This window comes from Lontra canadensis, unplaced genomic scaffold (genome assembly GCF_010015895.1).
Source record: "Lontra canadensis isolate GAN:19392208 unplaced genomic scaffold, GSC_riverotter_1.0 scaffold58, whole genome shotgun sequence".
NCBI lineage: Eukaryota > Metazoa > Chordata > Mammalia > Carnivora > Mustelidae > Lontra > Lontra canadensis.
Window position 1 is genome coordinate 8949810 of NW_022631052.1, and position 20653 is coordinate 8970462.

The 20653-nt window shown below is 45.5% G+C and overlaps 1 protein-coding gene across 1 annotated transcript in view; it reads right to left on the bottom strand.

Annotated features, from left to right (window-relative positions):
* KDM2B (lysine demethylase 2B) overlaps nt 1-20653 on the bottom strand; it is a 121990-nt gene that overhangs the window by 43628 nt on the left and 57709 nt on the right. The window contains 1 exon segment of the mRNA XM_032876342.1: nt 3884-3970. Coding sequence (XP_032732233.1) covers nt 3884-3970 — 87 coding nt within the window.

Genomic DNA, 20653 nt, shown 5'->3' on the forward strand with positions numbered 1-20653 from the left:
TTGGACGGTACTGGCGGTCATTTATTTCTAGAGCTGAGTGGGGGGCCACAGTATTCGTTATTATATTACTGACATCATTTTGTGGCTCTGAAATCATGTATGACAAATGCTAAGAGCTGAATGGTGTTCCCCGCCATCCCCCCTCCTCCCGCCCTGACCACCACCAAATTCTTACGTGGAAGCCCTGACCCTCCCCAGGACCTCAGAATGTGCGCACCTGGAGATAAAGTCTTTCCAGAAGTAACGGAGTTAAAGCTAGGGTGGGTCCTGATTCAGCGGGACTGGTGTCTTCTGAGAGATTAGAACACAGATGCACAGGAGGTCAGACCATGTGACAATACAGAGACAACGGCTATCGACAAATCCAGGAGATGGTCCCCAGAAGACATATATCCTGCCAACTGACATCTTGTTCTCAGACTTCTGGCCTCCAGACCTGTGAGAAAATGAACTTCTGCCCTCTGAGCCACGCACACAGAGTGCAGCCCTCTGTGAGGGCAGCCCTTGCAAACTCCTACGAGAAGCTTCCAGTGAGTTCGAGAAATCATAAAGTAAATTGAGAAGAAAAAGGGCTCTCAACAAAAAGACGGATAATACGCGTTGGCGAAGCTGTGGGTAAACTGAAAGGCTCGCACGTTGCTGGTGGGAATGGAAAAGGGTGCAGCCGCTCTGGAAAACAGACTGGCGGTTTCTCACACAGTTAAACACAGCGTTACTGTGGGATCAGTCAGTGCCACCTCTAGGCGCCTGCTCAAGAGACATGAAAACCTGTGACCATGTAAAAACGTGTGCATGCATGTTCACAGCATCATTACCCACGACAGCCAAATGGTGGGAACAGCCCAAATGTCCTGTAACCGGTGAATGGATAATCCAAGCCCGGTAGACAAGCACAATGGAATACTATTCAGCCATAAAAAAGGAAGGAAGTCCTGACAGAAGTGACAATGTGGGTGAAGCTTAAAAATATTATACTAAGTGCAAGAAGCCAATCACTAAAGGTCACATATCGGATAATTCCATTTACATGAAATGTCCAGAGCTCGCAAAGCCATAGAGATGGAGAGATTAGTGGTTGCCAGGGCCTGGGGGAGGGGAAGATTTGAGGGTGGAGGTTGGGGGACTGACAGCTGATGGGATCTCTTTCAGAGGGTAGGAAAATGTTCTAAAATTAGATTGTGGGATAGTTGCGTCTCTCTCTGAAAATACTGGATTTACCAAAAAAGTGAGTTGTACACTTTAAGTGGGAGAACTGTGCGGTAAGCACGTTGTGTTTGTTTCATTATAAGGTTTCAAAAAAACCCACAGTGGTACCCCCCAAAGTACTGTCAAATAGCAAATGCTCTCTCTTCACTAGCCTAAGGGCTCCAGTCTCTCCCCAGTCTCCAGATTTGATGATACCAACCACACGACCTCGTGTGTAGACACAAGTGCGTGTATAGACACACACTGATCCTCTAAGAAAGTCTTAGGTAAGGGCTACTCCCCCCTGGGAGCCTGCTTCCTGCTTCCAGCCCTTTAGAGGAAAGGAGCAGAGGTGTGGTCTTTTTTGTTTTTTAAAATGCCCATCAGCCTCTCAGGAGTAAACTGGAGGGTCTCCACCACGGAGGACAGGACACCTTAGCAGTCCTGAAGTGACTTCCCCCTGAGAAGCTCATTTGGACCCATCCATGGGTTTTGGGATTACACAGGGTATTGGCAAGTTTGTTTTTTGAAAAGCCCATGTTCTGCAAACCCTAATCCCTCCCCCGGAGCAATTCCTCAGCTGGGAGGGAAGCAGGCAGTGAGGCAAAGCCACGGTTTCCTCTTTGGGTTCAGGGCAGCTGTGGGGCCTCGCGGCGTTGTTGCAAGGTGCTAGGTCTGCAAGCATAGTTTGTGGGCTCAGAAATGCCAAATGCATTTAGTGCCCGTGGAGGGGAAAGTGAACATTAAAACCCCATACACTTCCACAGATCCAGAAACCAAAAGCAGGAGCTAGGAGGGCGAATCCTTTTTCACTTCTCCCATCACCTAAATTCCTACTAAGCTTCAAAGAGAATTAGATTTTACCTGCAAGGAACAGGGACCCATTTCCCCAGCAGTTCCACATTTAGGAATATACCCTAAGAAGATAATCAAACAAAGGTGGAAAGAATAACCTAGAACATCACTGCCCAACAGAAATATAAAGTCATGCATGTACTTTTACACTTTTTTGTAGCCACATTTAAAGAGGCAAAAAGAAAAAGATGAAATTAATATTAAAAACCCATTTTGTCTAACCAATAAATCCAAAATATTATAATTTCCACTAGAGTTGCCAGATGTAGTAAATAAAAATACAGGACATCCAAACAATGAATCTTGGAACACTACATAAACAACTAATGATATACTGTATGGTGACTAACATCACATTAAAAAGAAAAAAATACAGGACATCCAGTTAAATTTCAGATGAACAATGAATACTCTTTCCCAGCATAGGTATATCCCATGAGATGTGTGGGCTATACTTATACTTAAACGTTTTACCCGTTGTTTACCTGATACTCAGTTAAATGGGCATTCTTTTTAAAATCTGGCAACCCTAATTTCAACAAGCAATCAACATAAAAAAATAAATGAATGAGTAATTTTACAGCGTTCTTCTTTGCACTTAAGTCTTTGAAATCTGTTGTATATTTTACACTTAGAGCCCATCTCAGTTTGGGCTTGCCATATTTCAAGTTCTCAGCAGCCATATAATCAGCAACTATCATTTTAGACAGCACAGATCTAGAAAGTTCCTCTATATGTCTCTTATAACAGGAAAAAAAAAATCAGAAAAAATACCCATCAGTGGAGAGGCCGCTTAAGTCACAACTAATGTGCTCTTTAAACACTAACTACTGGTCAGTCCTTGTCCTAAGAACTTGCATGCATTGCTCTGTTTTTTGTTCTTTACAATTAACCAGAAACAAATTTAATAATGCACACTATCTCATCTAGTCGTCCCAACAACCCTTTGAAGGAGTTGCTGGCATAACCCCTTTTTGCAGATGAGGAACGCAAGGTTCAGGACGTTTCTAGGACTTGCTCAAGAAAGTGATAAGTCTTAAGTATGGACAGACAGGTTGATACATACATGTCCCACCCTAGCACGGATTTTGGAAGAAGGCACACCAAAATCTTACTGTTTTTTTCCGGACTTTGAGATGGACACTGGTTAACAATTTGGTCTCTGCTGTCACGCAGACTGATCATCCCACCCTCGGCTCTGCCAAGTGCCCTCAGAAGTGACTTGACCCTTGTAAACCTCTGTTTCCTCATTTGCAAAATGAGAGTCCCCAGTGTCTGCCCCACAGGGTTGCTGGAGTCTAAAGAAGATAAGGGATGCAGATGATGATGGAAAGCAACTTGCTTCTGGTAAGTCCTCAGTGATGTTACTATCATTCTCTCTAGGGTCTTTGTCCTTTCCTATTTGATTAGACTTTTCCAGGCTCAATCAAAATTAATGGAGAAAATTAAAAGAGGAAAGAAAAATAAAAGAGAAAAAAGTTACTTTCAAAAGAGAGGAAACAGCCCCTGGAGCACCTGGAGGAAAAAGAGAAGGAGAAAAAAAAAGAAAGGAGAGAAGGAAGAAGAGAACTCACACCTAAGATAGGGAAAGTGAGGAAGCATCGCTCTCCTACAGTTTTCTGAATGACCACCAGGGGGCACTGCCTGCAGTTTCTACAGCTTAGGGAAAATGTGTCGCTTTCAAAAAACAAAAACTTGCAATAGACAAATCACCAAAACCATTCATCTTCATTGGGGTGCCCTCTGCCTGGAGTCCCCACTGAAAAGCTGCTGACAGTCATCTTAAAGGAGATGCGAAAGGCAGTGCAATTGGTCTACCAGCTGCAGGCAATCTGCGTCTTACCTTTGGCGTCTTCTTTGGCCAAGTGACTACAGGGACCCCAGTGATGGCCAGACTGGGGTCGTCATCCGCATGCTCCTTCAGGACATTCTGTGGCCAAACAAAGGAGCCATATTAGCCCAGAGTAGAGGGGAGGTTCCTGAAGGGGGTGAAGACTGTACCCAACCCAAAAAAGCCCTCTACTGAGACAACAACCACCCTCACACTCAGTAGAAACCAAGTCACCGGGGTTCCTCAGAGGCCAGAAGACATGCAGTATCCCACATTCCTCCCAAAATGTTTAAATAGCAAATCACGCACCTCCCTATGACTCCCATGACTGTATCGCTCACTGATCATATTTAAACATCTGTCAAATTCAAACATTTGTCTAGAGCACCATGGGTCCTCACACCCATGATCTCATTCAGTCTCTACCAACAGCCCTGGGACTGGACTGGCCAGGGCACTGAGAGGCTCTAATGTACATGAACTCAAATACATATGCAGGGCAACGAAAAACAAAGCCAACCATGAGGTCTTGACACCGGTGAGACCTCTTTTCTTCCATCAGCCAGCAAGCCATGTGTATTCTAATCCTGGTGCGTTTATTCCAACATGGGCTACAAACGCAAGTAGATCCTTAATCTGGTGTGACCAAGGATGGAGCCATCTGGCCAAATGCTGGCAGAAAAGTGGGCTGTGACAGACATACTCCCGGGCTGTGCAGGGGTCTCCCACGTGGGGTACGGTGTTCATAACTCTGTGGGTGGACCAAAGGCTTTCCAAGGGTAATGCTGACTCCACCAGATTTTGGCCTTAGAACCTCATCCAGGTGTAAGATTCTACTCCAACGAATTACCCCTAAGTTAGAGGTGAGGCAGTCAAGGCTCAGAAAGACTCAAAGGGCTTGGGTGCTGCTCCAGACCACGAGGGCAGAGCCCCTGAACCCCACTCTCCAGCACCAGACTTCCCACCCCATGACCACTTCACACGCAGTTTTTTTTGATGCACCCACAACATGCCATGAAAGAGCATTTAGGGACAGATCTGCCACTGGCCTATTCTGCACTTGACCATCGGTGTCTGCATTGTACAAAAACATTCCTACAGGACATTTAAAGAGAAAGCTGCATAGTACAACTTACCAGGAGGAGCGGAAGAGATCAAAAGAGAAATATAGGTAAAGATTATTTAACTCACTTTCCCTAATCTATTCACCGGAAATGAAAGCAACTCACTTCTATTTTGTTCTATTGTCTTAGCTTTCTCATCATTCCACGGTTGCCAGATATTTCAAGATGTGCTTACTACGCTGGATCCACCTGTGGAACTCTCCTCTGCGCATGGGAGGAGGCAAACAGGATGGTGATCAAGGGTCAAACTTGGTGCTGTCTGGGTTCAATCCTCAGCCCACACAGCTCTCTCCAAGTCTAGCATCAATGTCACTGATTTATAAATGCCGTTTATAGATGTCTTCATTTCACTGCTATATCCCAAGCTTCGCACAATGACTAACTTACAGTAAGCCTCCAGTAAATAACTTTAAAAATAAATAAGTAAATAAATAAATAAATAAATAAAGCCACAAATCCCCAAAGAGGGACTTTCTCCAAAATCCCTGACCAGTACTCCTCAAATCCGTCAAGGTCAACAAAACAAAACAAAACAAAAAAGTCTGAGAAACCGTCACAGCCAAGAGAAGCCTAAGGAGACATGACAAATTCAGAGGTAGTGGTAGTGCTCTCTTGGGTGGGAACCCCAAATACACACTCGGTTAAAAACTAAGGAAATGTGAATAAACTCTAGACTTTCGTTAGCAATAATGTATCAATGTTGGTTTAATTGTAACCAATGTGCTCCACTAATATACCATGTTAATCCTAGGGGAGACTGTGGGGGGGCGGGGGAGTGGAAACTGTGTATTATCTGCAGAATTTTCCTGTCAATCTAACACCATTCTGAGACATAAAATCCTATCACAAAAAGCAATTTTTTTTAAGTAGGTTCCACACCCAGCGTGGAGCTCAACGTGGGGCTTGAACTCATGATCTCAAGATCAAGAACTGAGCTGAGATCAAGAGTTAGATGTTCAACCGACTGAGCCACCTAGGCACCCCCTCAAATGCCAATCAGACAGCAGTAACAGCCACCATAAAGAACGGGATTAGTAGGCCGCCAATTTTCCTAACGTGCATGCCTCATATTTAACAAGAAATATGACAGAAACGAGCCAAGAACACAAGCATGATTCAGCTTCAGTTGTGGGCTACACATGGGGTATGAAAGAGGCTATCGAAGGTTGGGGGGTAGGGGCAGGGGGAACGATCCATGCGCGGGGGGAGGAGGAGTGTTTCATCACTGACATTGTTTAGAACTGTCATTTCCCAATGATGATAAAAAGTAGACCAATTTTTTTTTTTTTTTTAGCAGTTTTGGTTTTGAATTAAATGGACCCCAGAGGGGTGCCTGAGTGGCTCAGTCGTTAGGCATCTGCCTTTAGCTCAGGTCATGATCCCAGGGTCCTGGGATCAAGCCCCATGTTGGGCTCTCTGCTCTGCAGGAAGCCTGCTTCTCCCTCTCCCACTCCCCCTGCTTATGTTCCCTCTCTCACTGCGTCTCTGTCAAATAAATAAATAAAATCTTAAAAAAAAAAAAAATGGACCCCAGACATTGTACCCATTAGTACATGGACCCAAGTGGGTGATTCCCACTTGGTCTGCCTCTTGGGATGGGTGGGACAGGCTAGGTGTGGGGGGGAAATAGAACCATCAGGAAGCAGGCACCATGTATTTTGTTGAACGAATGTACAAGGGTAGGATATATTGAGTGTTAGCTCTGGGCTGGGCACCGTAATAAATACGCCACATCCATTCTCTCATCCAACGCTCTTAAACACATTGTGAGATGGACCACCATCATTTCCAGAAGAGACTACTGGGGTGTAGGGGGTGAAGGAACTGTCTAAGACCACTCAGCCACGAAGAGGTAGGGACCCCAAAACTCCACAACCTGTGCTCCAACGACGGTCGTACTCAACCTATCCCTCAAGAAGACAGGGGGCCACATTCTTTAGCAGCATGACTCCCAACAGCCAAAGGACACTTGGAAACAACCCAGTGGATGGATGGATAGATAATATGAGGTCTATCCACACAACAGAATATTATTCAGCTCAAAAAATGATGGAAATCATGACATTGCTATAATATGGATGAACCTAGAAGACATTCTGTTGAATCAGGTACAAGTAGTACATGATTGCACTTACATGAGCTCCCTAAAGCTGTCAGGTTCGTACAAGCATAAAACAGAGTGGGGGCTGCCAGGGCTCTGGGAGGGAGAAGCAGGGAGTTGTTTAATGCTTCAAAACACTGTAAACGTACTTCATGCCTTTGAATGGGAACTTAAAAAATGGTTAAAATGATAAATTTTATGGGATTTATGATTTACCACAATTTTTAATTTCTTTAAGGGTTTTATTTTTGTTTATGTAGTCTCTACACCCAACGTGGGGCTGGAACTCATGACCCCAAGATCAAGAGTCACATGCTCTTCCAACTGAGCCAGCCAGGCATCCCACACCTACCACAATTTTTTTTTTTAAAAAGGGAGACGACAGTGGGGCAAAGTAATCCCTAAGGACTGGACTCAGAGGTTCTAGAAAGTACACACGGGAGAAATAATATCTCACAACTTAAGCTATTACTTTTATGCCTGTGACAACACTGGTCCCAGAGTCAGAAGACATGGCTTCAAGTTCTGTACCTTGCAGACTGTATGACCTTGAGGAAGCCACAGCTTAGAACAGTAATATCTACCCTTGACTTTACTCTGTGAAGTGAGATGTGATTTTACTACCCTTCTTAGGAGCATTTATTGAATGCTTGCTCTGGACTAATCCTCTCTATGGGATAGGGCTGAATCTCCTTTCTCCCCAGAAGCAGAAACTAAAGTTCAGAGGGGTTAAGTGACGTGCCCAAGGTCACACAGCTGGAAGGTGACGGAACCTGACACTGACCAGGTCGATCTAACTACAAGCCCAGGTAGTAACGTCGGGTGATAAAGCCTCAGGAAACCATTCCAGCAAACTCTGGGGCTGACCTATACCCCATTATTGAAAAACCAGGAGACGATCTGAGCTCACATTCACCATCTGATGAACAAATACAGAAGCGAGTCATCCTTGCCTATTCCTTACAAAACAGAGAACTCATTCAACCACTAACTCTAAAAGCATTCTTCAAACTTTGCCCCCATCACAGAGGGAAGACTCATGTGTGCCCAGTGTGGGCCTGCACAAGCACAAAATTCTGTTGACATTTCATGGTTCCTAACAGTCCATATGAAATTCATATGAATTTCTACAATACACCAGGATTTTCTGTTGTTTATTCTAATAATGTTTCCCCAACCGCAAAAACAGCATAAAAATTTGATATATATAATATAATATATATTATATTATATATAATATAATATATATATTATATTATATATTATATATATTATATATATATATAATATATATATAGGCGCCCCTAGATATCTTTTTAAAATTTTTTATTTTTTATTAACATATAATGTATAATTAGTTCCAGGGTACTGGTCTGTGAATGGCCAGGTTTACACACTTCACAGCACTCACCATAGCACATACCCTCCCCTATGTCCATAATTCAGCTACCCTCTCCCAATCCCCCTCCCCCTAGATCTAGATACCTTATATAGATTTAGATAGATCTATCTCACCATATGGTGGGAGCAGGGAAGCCCATCACTTCCATGGGACTTCCTGTCGCCTTACCCCAATCTCAAACTCCAGGCTGGGTCGACAAACTCAAATGCTTACAGGAACCAAGCAGATAAAATGCAAGGAATCGGGCTGCCTGGGTGGCTCAGTGGGTTAAGCCTCTGCCTTACGCTCAGGTCATGATCTCAGGGTCCTGGGATAGAGTCCCACATTGGGCTCTCTGCTCGGCAGGGACCCTGCTCCCCCCTCTCTCTTTCTGCCTGCCTCTCTGCCTACTTGTGATCTCTGTCAAATAAGTAAATAAAAAAAAAAAATGCAAGGTATCCACAGACTAGAGCCCTAGAGAGTGGTGTGGTCTCAGGCACACTGGAGGCCACAGGCCCCATTCAGAGAGGGCAAATGCTACTCAGTTCCAAATGACTAACCTCTTGTGGGAATGAAAGCCCCCACCTGCTCTCTGATTTTTTCAGAAGAAATCAAAGATCCAGAGTGTTATCTGAAATCTCTTAAATGCTGGCAACTGACAGAAAACTTAAAACAAAAACAAAAATAAAAACGAAAAAAACCCCAAAAACGAAAATGAGAAAACAACTATAAGCCAAACAGTATCTGTGGGCCACTTTGGGCCACAGGCCACCAGCATGCCAACACCACTCTGCCTAAGACTGAACATCATGTCCACTCGCCTTGGTTCTCCTGGAGTTTCTGAACTGTCTCAAGATTTCCTGTCATTTCGATATCAGAGCTGGAGTCCATACCTCACAAGCAAAGTGGGCCTCAGGAATGTCTGGTTACAAAAAGCTATTACTGAAGCTGTAAGTATTATCAATAATAAATACATTAGTAACGATAAATAATAATTAAAAACTAATAGAAGGTGCGCCTGGGTGGCTCCGTCAGTTAAGAGTCCCAGCTCTTGGTCTCAGTTCAGGTCATGATCTCAGGGTCATGAGTTCAAGCTTCACTCCAAGCTGGGCGTGAAGCCTACTTTGGAAAAAAGTCATTAAAAAGTCATTGTAAGAATAAATAAATAAATATGAAAATAAACAGAGACCTCCCCAAGGGCCCTGGAGTGGGTATCTCGCTCACACACTCCCCGCAGGAAAGAGTTCCCCTCCACGGCTCTCGAGGGCCACCAGGAGGCGCTCGGGGTTCTGCCCCTCAGGGAAATTATTTTCGTTTGTTTGTGACAGGTTACAGGAAGAGATTTTTCTAATTGGGGATTGACTCTCTGAGAAATAAATTGTGCTGAAGAGAATCACGTCCTGCCTCTATTTATACACTCCCTGGGACTCTTGGAAACAGAGACTAGGAAGCCTGGGTGCTGGGACCAGCCCAGGGCTCTCTGGGTTACACCCAGAAACCTTCTGAGTAGAAGAGCCTAGGCCAGGCTTTCTAAAAGGGAAAGAGGGGCACCTGGGTGGCTCAGTGGGTTGAGCCTCTGCCTTCGGCTGGGTTGTGGTCTCGGGGTCCTGGGATCAAGCCCCGCATTGGGCTCTCTGCTCAGCGGGGAGCCTGCTCCCCACCCCCCGACCTGCCTCTCTGCCTACTTGTGATCTCTCTCTCTGTCAAATAAAATCTTTTCAAAAAAAAATAAAAGGGAAAGATTGGGGCCACCAGGCCCCTTCTGCTGGGACCTGACCCCCAAGATCACCAGAGACAACAGATGTGCTGGGCCTCTCTGCTCCCTGTTAGGCCAACCCTCTTGGCGGGTTTAACTGGCTAACAACGGATTCCGGCCCCACGGCTCCACAAGGTGGGGTGTTAACAATAACTGACGATAATAAAACAGAGGCAGCATCAAGAATCCCCAACCATCAACAAAACCAACAGGTAAAGGGACGGTACCGAGGCACGGAGCAGCTCAGACCACGGCTCTGGGGTCAGCAGACTGAGGCACCCTCCCCTTGCCACAGGCAGCTCGGCCCCAGCCCGACCATCTTGTGCCGCCTGTAAAAACCCACCTGTACTGGGTTGACCTGTATCTCTCAAGTAGGTATGTTCAGATCCTAATCCCTGGTACCTGTGAATGTGACCTTATCTGCAAAAAGGTTCTTTGCAGATGTAATTCGTTAAGGATATCCAGATGAAATTATCTGGGATTTTAGGGTTGTGCCCCAAATACAGTGACTAGTGTTTTGGGGGGTTTTGTTTTTGTTTTTTTAAGATTTCTTTATTGGGATGCCTGAGTGGCTCGGTCGGTTAAGTGTCTGCCTTCGGCTCAGGTCATGATCCCACAGTCCTAGAATTAAGTCCCACAGCAGGCTTCTCCCCTCAGCGGGGAGTCTGCTTCTCCCTCTGCCTGCTACTCCCCCTGCTCGTGCTCTTTCTCTCTCTCTAACTAACAAATAAATAAATAAAATCTTAAAAAAAAAAAAAAAGAGGTAAGATCGTTTTGTTTTTTTTAAGGGACCCACCTTTTCAAAGAAAATTTATTAAACAAATAGACTGATTTGGCAATAGAAATCTTAAGAGATTTCTTTGGAGGAAAAAAATGTAAGTATTTGGTTACTTTTCATTATGCAAAACAAATGCATTTAAAATAATTGAATCAGGGGACACCTGGGTGGCTCAGTGGGTTAAGTCGTTGCCTTCGGCTCAGGTCATGATCTCAGGGTCCTGGGATCGAACCCCACATCGAGCTCTCTGCTCGATGGGGAGCCTGCTTCCCCTTTTCTCTCTCTGCCTGTCTCTCTGCCTATTTGTGATCTCTGTCTGTCAAATAAATAAATTAAAATAAAATAGATTATTAATCATTAAATCTGAATCATTAAAGAAGAATTTTAGCTATCAAATCAATTAGAATACCAAGAATTCTAATTTAATTAGAATTTAATTAAATTGATATAATTGTGTAGATTAAGGAATCCTGATTATCAGAATCTTCATAAAATCATGCTATATTATAATAAAACAATAAGATCCTTTATTTTTTAAAAAAAGAAAACTTATTTATATATTGGACAGAGAGAGCACACACATGCTTGCACGGTAGGAGCAGGGGGGTAGAGCAAGAGGGAGAGCGTCCCAAGCAGATTCCACACTCAGCCCAGAGCCCAAGGCAGGACTCGATCTGAAATAATGACCTGAGCCAAAACCACGTCTGACACTTAACTGACTGTGCCACTCGGCGTTCCATGACTGGTGTCTGAGTAAGAGAAAGAGGAGGGGGATCTGAACAGACACACAAGGAACAAGGTCCTGAGAGGACAGAGGCAGAGACTGTAGTGACGTGGCCACAGGCCAAGAAACACCAGGAATCACTAGAAGCTGGAAGAGCAAGGAAGAAACCCCCCCCCCCCGCCCCACCAGGGCCTTCCCAGGGGGCAGAGTAGACTGGAAGAGAGTAAGTTTCTGCTGTTTCAAGCCACCAAGTTCATAGGCATTTGTCATGGCGGCCAACACCCTACGCTAGCCAGAGCACAGTGTGGTTAGAAGCCTGTTAGCTACATCATTTGTAGCTAGACCTCTTGAAGCCTCAGTTTCCCCATCCATGAAATGGGATGACGACAGTCCCCACTGTGCCAGCTCGTGGCGAGAATCACAGTGCTCGGGAGGGGCCCGGTCCACAGTAAACACTCCACAAATGTTGGCCGCTCTCTTGCGGCTTCTGTCCGATTTCTTGCTGGGATACCTTGCCCCTGTCCTCTGTTCGCAGAACTCAACCACTTCCGAAGCTCTAAGCACAGGGAAATTTAAAATAGAAATTTTAAAAGTGTATTTCGTTGGGAGGGCAGTCTAAGCGCTCATCTAGCTACATAATGAGAAGGGGTAAGGAGGTGATTCAGGTGCCCACCATTTCATTTTAAGCCAAAAAAATGTCCCAAGGGACACGGCTTGACCTACCCATTTTTGGGGGTCTAGGCTTTGCCCAGATGTCTAGAACTCGGGTATCTGGCCCTTTGCTGTTCTCCTTCATTCCCTGAGGTGGGAGAGGCAGAGAACTGGGGGCACCCATGGCTGTTCCACCATCACGCCGGGACCTTGCTAGGTGAGAGGCCTGTCTCATTCATCCTTGTATCAACCCTCCGGCCCCTCACTGCGCAACCGAAATACCAGACACAGGGCTCAGTCTGACACCCAGCCCCCAGCAGGAGAGCCTGAACCTGACTATACCGTTGTCTGGACTCTGGGTCATCTTTTGGGTGGGAGCAAGCCAGGCTTCCTGCTTCTTGGCTCCTCTGAAGCAGGTGGGGGGTGGGGGAGAAGTAAACTAAACAGCTAATAGTGCTGGAGGTCTGGGCCCTACACCTTACTATTCTGCAAAACAGCAAGGCGGTGGGGTGGGGTGGGGTGGGATGGGGGCAGTGCTTAAATAGGCAGGTGTGTTCTGGGGTCGGGCTGATGGCCCCCAGAGAATAAAGTTGTACACACACCTTCCATGGTCATGGGTTTCACAGACTCTCACACTTGACCCTAAACGGACCTGTTTTCATTTTTCACTGTCTGAAACCATCATCATCATCATCATCTCTAGGTTCCAAGCACTTAAAGGCCCTGTGCTAAGTAAGGCTTTATGCCTCTTGCCTCGCTGAATTTGATGAGGCACATATTCTTTCTCCATTTTTTCACTTTCCCCAACAGCATTCGACTGTTTGATGCACGGCACCTGGGAGTCAGCCTGACTCCAGAAATTTTGGTCTTAAAAGACAGTACCTATTTGGATAATGTACTCTTCATTTAGGATTATTTTCTTTCCTCTTATATTTGGGTTTTGATGAAACAACAATACAACTGATTTCTTTCTTTAAATATATAATATGTATATATATGTACATATACATATATATACACATATATATACACACACACACACATATATACATATATATATATATGACACCTGAAAATAACGGCCCCTCGATGCCTCTTTCAGCCCCCTAATTCCAGAGTCCCACAATTCTGTGCAGTAAGAAAGGTGGCTGTCTGCTGCAAGCTGGTATTTTCATCCCCAGCTGACACTCTCACAGCCAGGGGTGCATGGCACTGTGGGAAAGAGAGCCTGGCATTATTTTAATTAACAAGGACCACTGCAGAATCACCTTGGAGGGTTCTCTGACAAAGACCCTCTTACTGCCAACCTCAGTCGTCACGACCCACTTAGACCCAAAACCTTCACAACCTTGCCAGGCATTTTCAAGTCATCTACAGTCCATATGAGGACTGCCCCCCAGTAGCCACACGCCTTCCTTTCCTCCCATCAGGAGCCACAGCTCTCTCCCTGAGTTCCAGTAGACAGATTCTTCTAGAAGGAATGGCAACTCCCAGGACAACTCCCACCTCACTGTTCCCAATCCAGGATGGAAGAGAAAAAAGATGATGATGCACTGGGTTGAACAGTGCGCCCCTCAAAATTCATGGGCAAACCTCAGAATGTGACCTTACTGGGAAATGGAGTCTTTGCAGATGTAACCATGTTAGGACCTGGTCATGGTGGATTAGGGCAAGCCCTAATCCAATGACCGCTGTCCTGGTAAGAGAAGATGACACACAGGGAAGACAAACAACCATGTAAACGAGGAGGCAGAGATTGAAGTGATGTAATCAGCTACAAGCCAAGGAATGCCAAAGATTGCTGGCAACTGAGAGAAGCTAGAGAAGACGAGGAAGGATCCTTCCATCCCTACAGCCTTCAGAGCAAGCACGGCCTTGATTTCAGACTTCCGGCCTCCAGCATGGTAAGAAGGTGAATTTCTGTTGTTTTAAGCCAGTCTGTGGCTCCTTGTTATGGCAGTCCTAAGAAACTTACACCAGTGGTGATCATTAACCTGGAAGTCAGATGCGGGGGAGCTTAGAGGTGGGGGCAGGGCTTGGGAACAGTGGGGAGATGGGCAAAACCAGCCAGTCTCTTTTGACTGTTTACCTAAGAATATCTAATTTTTCTCCAAGGGTTTACTAGGAGTGCTCGGCGTTCATTATCTCACTTTCCCTCAAAGTAATCCAGTGACACAGATCCCTGTTATTACCCCCATTTTATGGGGAAGACACTCAGGTTTCTCAGGGTTAAGAACTTCGGGACGGCCAAGGGACTACAGAATCTGGTCCCCAGAGAGATAAAGCACAGCTAGTCCAATACCCACGTTTCACCTGCAGGTAAACAGAAAGGCAGAGTGACTCGACCATACCGCAAGCAGCAAAGAACAGAAACCAAAATTGGACTCAAGGGTCTTGTCTCCTGATTTCTTACTCTTCCCATTAGGTACTGGCCAACATCCTGCACCTGCAGCTGAAGAAGTATCTTAAAAGAAAGAAGTCGCTGAAGGTATCTCAGTGCCAAATCCCAAGGGTTTCACAAAGAGAGGGAAAGGAAATGCCTTTCTTCCTTTCGTTTTTTTTTAAGATTTTATTTCTTTATTTAGAGAGGATGCGAGACTGAGGAGGGAGAGGGGCAGAGGGAGAGAGAGATTTCCAAGTAGACTCCGTGCCGAGCATGGAGCCAGACGTGGGTCTCAGCCTCATGACACTGAGATCACAGGCTGAGCCGAAATGAAGAGTCGTACACTTAACCAACTGACCCACCCAAGCACCTTGGAAATGACTTTCTTAGTTGGATTTTTACCAGAGGCCGGAATCTCCCTTCTTTCCACAAAATAAATTAAGTGGGGGTGGTCCTTTTGGTTTGAATCTACATCCAGACCCTCAAGGCAAGTTTTCAAGGTACAAATGAGCTCTCTCGGACCTGGTGAAACCACAGGGTTATGGGAAGGACAAACTCAACTTTCAAAAGTTCTGCCCATGAAAAGGGTGAGCCAGACTTACAGGAAGACACAAAAAAGAAAGCTTTAAGGGACAGAAGCAAGTTGTAAAACAGAATCATCTAATTTTTTTTTTTAATTATGTATAGGTGGGGGTAAGGGGAAAGCTCCAGAACTATGATCAGCGATGAACAGCAGGGTTACCTCTAAGGGCCAGGACTGAGGCAGGGGACATTTCCTAGCCTCTAGCCTCTAATGTTTAATTTTTCTTATATTGATCATGTAACATTGTAACACTTAAAACTTTTACCGAGAAAAAATATGCAGAGTGGATAAACCTATAAAGACAAAAAGCAGGGGAACCTGAGTGGCTCAGTCTGTTAAGCATCTGCCTTTGGCTCAGGTCATGATCCTAGGGCCCTGGGATCGAGACCCACATCTGGCTCTCTGCTCAGCAGGGAGTCTGCTTCTCCCTCTCCCTCTGCCACTCCCCCTACTTATGCTCTCTCACACTCTCTGTCAAATAAATAAAGTCTTAAAACAAAAACAACAAACAAACAAACAAAACCAGAAAGCAGATGGTAGGGGCGACAATGGGGAGTGACCGCTAGTGGGGACAGGGCTCTGTCTGGGATGATGAAAATGTTCTGAACCACACAGAGGTCGTGGTTGCACAATACTGTGAACGCATTAAAGTTACTAAAGATTGGGGCACATGGCTGGCCCAGGCGGCACAGCATGTTAATCACAGGGGTTGTAAGGTTAGGCCCCACAGTGGGGATACAGATTACTTAAAAATTAAAAAAAAAAAAAAAAATCTCAAAAAATGTTTTGAATAAAATAAAATGGTTAAAGTGGTAAATTCTTGAAGATTCCTAAAGATTCTAAAGTGATGGGGTGCCTGGGTGGCTCAGTCGGTTAAGCTCTGCCTTCAGTTCAGGTCATGATCCCAGGGTCCTGAGATTGAGTCCCACATATGATTCCTGGCTCAGCAGAGAGCCTGGTTTCCCTTCCCATTCTGCCTGCTGCTCTCCCTCTCTGTTAAAAATGAATAAATAAAATCTAATACGATTGTTGGCACATCCTATGCAATATATCTAAATTGAATTATGGTATCAGATAAAATTATAAATGGGATTAAAGCTTGTGTATTATCCATTATCATGTGTAATCAATAAATGATTTAATATTCTCTTGAAAAAATGAATAAATAAAATCTTTTTAAAAAAGATTCTAAAGTAGTGATCGAGTAAGCAAAAAAAAAAAAATTTTTTTTTAAAGCAAAATGGAGTCATGTGCATTTCACCACAGTTTTTAAAAAAGTACATTACAGGGGCGCCTGGGTGGCTCTGTCAGTTAAGCATCTGCCTTCAGCTCAGGTCATGATCCCGGGTCCTGGGATCAAGCCCTGCATCAGGCTCGCTGCTCAGAGGGGAGACTGCTTCTCCCTCTCCCACTCCCCCTGTTTGTGTTCCCCCTTTCGCTGTGTCTCTGTCAAATACATAAACAAAATCTTTTTCTTTTTTGAAGATTTTATTTATTTATTTGACAGACAAATCACAAGTAGGCAGAGAGGCAGGCAGAGAGAGGGGAGGAAGCAGGCTCCCCGCCGAGCAGAGAACCCGATGCGGGGCTCGATCCCAGGACCCCGAGACCATGGCCCGAGGCAAAGGCAGAGGCCTCAACCCACTGAGCCATCCAGGTGCCCCACATAAACAAAATCTTTAAAAAATTTAAAAATTTTAAAAAATATATTACAAATGAAGGAAAAAAATTTTCATTATTCATTTCAGAGAGAAAGAGAGAGAGCACAAGCAGGAGGCTGCAGAAGGAGAGAAGGAAACAGACTCTCTGTTGAGTTGGGCGTTGGACCTGGGGCTCGATCCCAGGACCTTGAGACCATGACCTGAGCTGAAGGCAGATGCCCAACCACCTGAGACACCCAGGCGTCCCCCAAAAATGGGTTTTTGATCAAAGCCAAAACCTAACCATCTGGATACTGAGTTGTTTTGGGGACAGTCTCCAATCCCAGGGCCTCTGGTGACCATTAGCCACCCCATACACAGCAGACCAAAGATTACAACTGGTCAGTCACCAAGGGGGAACCACCACCCGCCAGAAACAAGAATCACTCAATGGTAGTGATAGCACTAGGCGCTGGCTAAGATTTCTGCTCTGGACCCACATTCCTGAGCTGTGTTTTATCTCTCAGACAGTATAAGCAAAACCCCAATATCTGAGGAGAGAGAGCCAAGGCACAGAGGGGCAGCCAGGACGAAGCCGCTCATTCTCTGTGACAACACTCTCACTCTGAAGGTCAATCTTGGGTTCAACCTCTCTTCTGGGTCTCCAGAGACTGTGAGGGGCTCATGGCCAGGCTGCACAGCCAAGAAGCCTTCCGTTCCAGAAGAGACATTTGGCCCACCTCCCCTACACAGACCCCTGGCCACAGCATTTAGAGACATGAGCAGACCCTCCAGTTCTCCTGGGGTTCTAAGGACACCTGTTTACCCAATTTACAAGGTCTTTAAGCTAAAAAAGACCTCCCCAGACACGGCTCAAGAACAGACATTTCTCGGAGGATAGGCGAACTGGGGCTCTTTTGGCCTTAGCGCCATCTTCTGGAAACTTCCACACCATGACAGCCAAGTGGAGAAAGAAGGGAATGCGCAGGCTGAAGGGGAAAAGATGAGACACAGAGGTCCTAGTAAAGCTCCTAGTAAGGCCTTGGGCATCCACAGAAGCCACTGGAGCAGAAATAAGGAAAGCCAGAGGCCAGTGACATGGTACAAACTGTTGAACAGCATGTCTACTTTGTAGAACTTGAGTCAATGGACCTAGAACACCCAACTGCCATCTGATCACAATGACCACCGCTGAAAGACCCACCTTGCTCATAACAAAAAATAGCCCTTTTGGGCCCTCTGCCCTGGGCCTGTGACTTTCGGGACTAATTCTGTTTTCTTTTGTGGCTGAATATAACACGTGTACGATAAATCATCTCTTTTGGTGTCTTAGAAAAAGAAGAAAGAGAGATAGCTAAGTTCAAGAAGTGAGCTAGAGGGTGCCTGGGTGGCTCAGTGGGTTAAGCCGCTGCCGTCGGCTCAGGTCATGATCTCGGGGTCCTGGGATCGAGTCCCGCATCAGGCTCTCTGCTCGGCAGGGAGTCTGCTTCCCTCTCTCTCTCTCTCTCTCTCTCTCTCTCTCTCTGCCTGCCTCTCCATCTACTTGTGATCTCTCTCTGTCAAATAAATAAATAAAATCTTAAAAAAAATTTTAAAAAAAGAAGTGAGCTAGATTAGATGAAAAAGAGATGTGTGAGTCTAATAATATATACACACTCAGGGAGGCAGTAGGAAGTGGTGAGGACTGGGGTGTATGAGGTCAGCTGCTACTCACCTTCCTGCTGCTTGTAGCCTGTCAGGAACACGGGCCAGGATAGCTAGGATTTTTTTTTTTTTTTTTTTCGCCATTTTGATATTTTAATGTTGGCAAGTAATTACAAAAATATGTTTAATACTGTGCAGGCCAAACATAATGCCTAGAGGCTGGATTTGGCCGGGGACTGCCAATATACATCCTCTGTTCCAAGGCCAGATCTGTTGCTTGCTCTGTGAAGAAAGCCAAAGCAATCCCCTTCCTACTTTCTCCCGAAATGTAGGATGGGCTCTGAGAAGAGAGAACAGGTCTCTACAGCAGCCCAACAAGGCAGTACGGTGCTGGGGGTGAGCACAAGGCCTCCCCCATTGAGCAGCACATGTTGCGCAAATCACTTAACCTATCCGTACCTCAATTTTCTCATCTGCAAAATGAGGATCATAAAAGTAGTACCAAGGGTTGTCGGGAGGTTTAAATGAGTTTATAGATGGAAAACACCTGTGAGAGCACAAAGCCACTGAAACGCCTTCTCACAACCTGCCATTGAACCCCACGGTGAGGACAAGAGGGAGGAGACTGGGTTCCCCATCCCCAACCCTCCTCCACACCATCAACGGGCCTAGGCTGAATCCAGCCTCAGGACCCATCAGGTGGGTCTAGGGGAGACTGGAGGGGCCAAGTTCTATCCCCAGAAAGAAACCTGATCAAAAAAGAAAAAAAGAAAGAAATCTGACCAACCAGGAACCAGGAACACTACACACCAACAGATCAGAGACACAAAGAAGCTTTTAAAGGAAAAAAGAGCTTTCCACAGCACAGAACACTTCCTCATAAGATGAATGTGTTTTTAATTCACTTATAACATTCTGGGGCCCCAATACTATTAATGGTTTTGTTATTGATGAAAACTCCCTGTTTTTACTTTAAAGGACCTCTGAAAAAAAAGGAGCCTCAGGACAGAATTCTAAGGTTTCCTTTAGGAAACTTAACATACAGGGGCACCTGGGTGGCTCAGTGGGTTAAAGCCTCTGCCTTCAGCTCAGGTCATATTCCCAGGGTCCTGGGATCGAGCCCCACATCGGGCTCTCTGCTCAGCGGGGAGCCTGCTTCCTCCTCTCTCTCTGCCTGCCTCTCTGCCTACTTGTGATCTCTATCTGTCAAATAAATAAATAAAATCTTAAAAAAAAAAAAAAAAAGGAAACTTAACATACAAAACTCCAAGCCATGAGATCAGGCATTCTGCACCTGCGGTCCAGGAACAGGCTCGGAAGTCTAAGACCCCTTGGGCCAGCATGCAAAATTTTGTGTGTGTAAGCACATTTTCCTAGAACTCTCAAAAGAGATCAGTGACCTCCAAAAAAGTCAAGAGTCAATGAAAAGAACCCAAAGCAAGTAAAGATTGGCTTTATGGGAATGGTCACCACAGAGTTCTTTTACCCGGCGATCTGCACCCCGCTCCCCGTCCCATTATGATATTTTTCACTTCCCAGCACCCGGAAGGGCACACCTTCTAAATAAAGTAAAACACCTCTGGATTAATGATTTTGTACGCCGCCTCCCTCTGTTGGTGTCCCTTGTCAGGCCGCCTAATGGCGGTCTGGAGTCCTCATCCCAGCCCCCTGCATTTACCTGTTCTGTCACCTCGGGCATATCCTTTACCCTCTCTGAACCTACTTCCACGTCGGTTAAGGGCAGGTAACTCAGGTAGGTACCTTGCCCAGCGCTGGTACCTGACCAGTAGTGAGTTTTCAACAAATGTTATGATGACAATTACTAGAGGGGAAGGCCTCTCTGTGTATTTCCTGGGAAATACACACACTGCACATTTGCACTCTGCTTCTAACAGCCTTGACCATCCCGAGAACTCCTATGCAGCCTCTAAAACCCAAACGAAATGCCCTCTGCATAACTGTCCCAGAGCCCTAGCACCCAGTGTGGCTGATGAGTGTCTTTCACTCCGATAACTGG